Source organism: Marmota marmota, unplaced genomic scaffold (assembly GCF_001458135.2).
Source record: "Marmota marmota marmota unplaced genomic scaffold, marMar, whole genome shotgun sequence".
NCBI classification, from domain to species: domain Eukaryota; kingdom Metazoa; phylum Chordata; class Mammalia; order Rodentia; family Sciuridae; genus Marmota; species Marmota marmota.
The window spans coordinates 3643045-3646153 of NW_025999927.1; the positions used below are offsets into that span (position 1 = coordinate 3643045).

Genomic DNA, 3109 nt, shown 5'->3' on the forward strand with positions numbered 1-3109 from the left:
TTTTTTTTTTTTTTTTTTTTTTTTTTTTTTTTTAATATTTATTTATTTTAGTTTTCGGTGGACACAACATCTTTGTTTGTATGTGGTGCTGAGAATCGAACCCGGGCCGCACGCATGCCAGGCGAGCACGCTACCGCTTGAGCCACATCCCCAGCCCCCCTTTATTCTTTTTTTGGCGCTAGAGATTGAACTCAGAGCCTCACGCAGACTAGGCAGACACTCTGCCACTGAGCTACAATCCCAACCTTGTCCCTCTCCCCTTTTTTTTAGTGTTTCTGTTAGAACATTATAGCTTTATGTAGCAATGGGGTTCATTTTGGCATATTCATAAATGTGTACCTTTTCTCCCATTTTTCAATAAATTCAGCTCCATTTGAAATAGGATTTTTCTCACAAGAATTGGGGACAATATATTTTATGAAAGCCAGAGGACTTGATTAACAGAACTAACACTGAAATTTGATAAATTTACGTTCTGCAGTCTGAGATGATAATGCTCACACTGTTCTGGAATATGGGCGGACGTGACATAGACAATTCCAGGAGCAGAGGAAATGTCTCCCATTCTCTGTGGTGGGAGAGGTGCACAGGTGTCGTGCCAGAGCCTCCAGTAGCCCACATACAAGCAAACTATGATTATGACCCAAGAAGCTGTGATTCACAATCTAAGTTTTTATTACCTTCATGTATTACATGATAATATTATTAAAATATAGAACTTTTGTTCAGTAGACCTGTAGCATACATCTAAAAATCCTTGCACTGGCATGCATGAGGCCCTGGGAAAAGGAAATTCTTGCACTGCTACATTGCTAACCTTTTATAAGAAAAATCAAGTTTTATTCTGAGACTGAGTTTGTGAACCATATCTGTCCAGCAAGAAGAAGCCAAGGTTGTTGAGCTCTGATCTTGCAAGCTCTCTGCAGCATCCGGCACTGTTGCTCCTCTGCCTCTTCTGTAAGCTTTGCCTCTTGAGTTCCAAGACCCCAGAGTCTGGCTTTCTATTTTCCTTTCTGGCTCTTCTTCATCTCACTCCTTAGGGTTTACTTCCCTCTCCCTTTCATTGGGGTTCTGCCATGGTTCCTCTTTTCTTTCCCCCAATGCACCTTCGGTCTCATCCACCCTTACTGTATTAGTTTCTGATGACTTCTAGGTACCCGTTTCTTTTTTTTCTCTTTTTGTTACTGGAGATTGAACTCAGGCACTGAGTTACCCTGAGCTACATCCTTTTTATTTTGAGATAGCATTAGGTTGCTGAGATTGGCCTCAAACTTGCAGTCCTGCCTGCTATAGCCTTCCATGTTGCTGGAATTATGGGTATGAGCCACTGTGCTGGCCAGATACCCATTTCTGTTTACATGCATGCACAACATGTCTTGAGCTGCAGACCCTCATCCATCCTGACACTTTAGATACCCAGGCACCTTTTAAGACCTTGTCTTTATTTTTAGAATTCTATGTGTGTGTATTTTAAATTTAATTGGTTTTTGTTTGGTACTGGGGATCGAGCCCAAGGGCACTTTACCTCTGAGCTACATTTCCAGCCCTTTTGGTGTTTTTTTTTTTTTTTTTTTTATTTTGAGACAGGGTCTTGGTACGTTGCTTTGTCCTGGCTGAGTTGCAGAGGCTGGCTTCAAACTTTGATCCTTCTGTCTCAGCCTCCCAAATTTCTGGGATTATGGGTGTGCCCCACTCACTGCTTCTAGCTTTCTTAAAGAAATTTTACTCAATGCTATGATTTTTTTTCCTCCCCTAGATCTCACATTTTGGATTCTGGCTGTCTTATAATGAGTGACACTTTGACATTAGATGTCATTGGTCAAAGAGTTGAAGTAAATGGAGAATATGCAACAGTGCGTTTTTCTGGCGTTGTCCCTCCTGTGGCAGGTAAGTGGTGTGTGTGGGAGGGGGGCAGTTTTTTCTGTGTAGGATTCTCAGTAGCACTTTTTTTTTTTTTTTTTTTTTTTTTGGTACCAGGAATTGAACTCAGGGGCACTTAACCACTGAGACACATCCCCAGCCCTTTGTTGTATTTTATTCGGCAACAGCATCTCACTGAGTTGTTGAGACTGGCTTTGAACTCGAGGTCCTACTGCTTTAGCCTCCTGAAGCCGCTGTAGATTGTAGCTGCTGGGATTACAGGTGTGCACCAATGCACCTAGCTCAGTAGCACTTTTTAATATCAATTTTTGGGAAATTAACCAATTATAGACACTTACACGTAGATTTATTTGGCTGACGATATCATGTGGTACACATGGTTTTGTTTAATTGTACGCTATTTAATTATTTAGTACTTCTGTTTTATATTAAACCGACCAAAAATGTTATCTGAGGAAATCTTAAGCAATCAAAAGTCTTGAATTCTTGTAATTTGCTACTCAAAAAATAAATAATTTTTCTACAAAATCCTTTGCCATTAATCTATATGTAAATGTATTTATTGTAAACTAATATACATGCAATTTTTGTCACCTATTTTCATTTATTTGGTGTATAATTTCATGTTTCTATAAAAAGCTTTTTAGTTGGGGTTATTTATTTATTTAAGTTGTAGGTAGACACAATACCTGCCCTAGTCGGATTTCTTAATGGTTACATTTAATAGAATATATAATTTATTTGATTATTCTCCACTTATGGACATTGCTTTCTAGGTTTTTACTTTTGTAATATACACTTATTCACATATTTTAATCAATGAATATTTGAGTATTTTCTATATGTTCTGAACTGGCCTGAGTAGGTACAGGGAGACTCAGTGAGAAATTTAAACCAGAAGTTCTCAGTGTGTGGCCCCTAACTAGAATCAGCTTCATCTGATTGCTCCTTAGAAATGTAGATTCTTGGGCTTTACCCCATATCTACAAATACTCTGGGAACAGAGCCCAGCAGTTTTGTGTTTCAAGAAGTTGTTGAGGGCCAGGCATGGTAATACATGCCTGTAATTCAGGAGATTGAGGCAGGAGGATTATAAGTTTAAAGTCAGTCTCAGCAATTTAGCGAGACCCTGTCTTAAAAAGGACTAGGGGTGTAGCTCAATGGTAGAGTGCCCTTGGGGTTTTATTCCTAGTACTGCTAAAAAAAAAAAAAAAAAAAAAAAAAAAAA

The 3109-nt window shown here is 38.9% G+C and overlaps 1 protein-coding gene across 4 annotated transcripts in view; it reads left to right on the top strand.

Annotated features, from left to right (window-relative positions):
• Tbce (tubulin folding cofactor E) overlaps positions 1-3109 on the top strand; it is a 47776-nt gene that overhangs the window by 8461 nt on the left and 36206 nt on the right. For all 4 annotated transcript variants that reach the window (XM_048800388.1, XM_048800387.1, XM_048800389.1 and 1 more), the window contains exon 2: positions 1757-1887. In XM_048800388.1, coding sequence (XP_048656345.1) covers positions 1788-1887 — 100 coding nt within the window. In that variant the 5' untranslated portion in view covers positions 1757-1787. The remainder of the gene's footprint in view (positions 1-1756; positions 1888-3109) is intronic.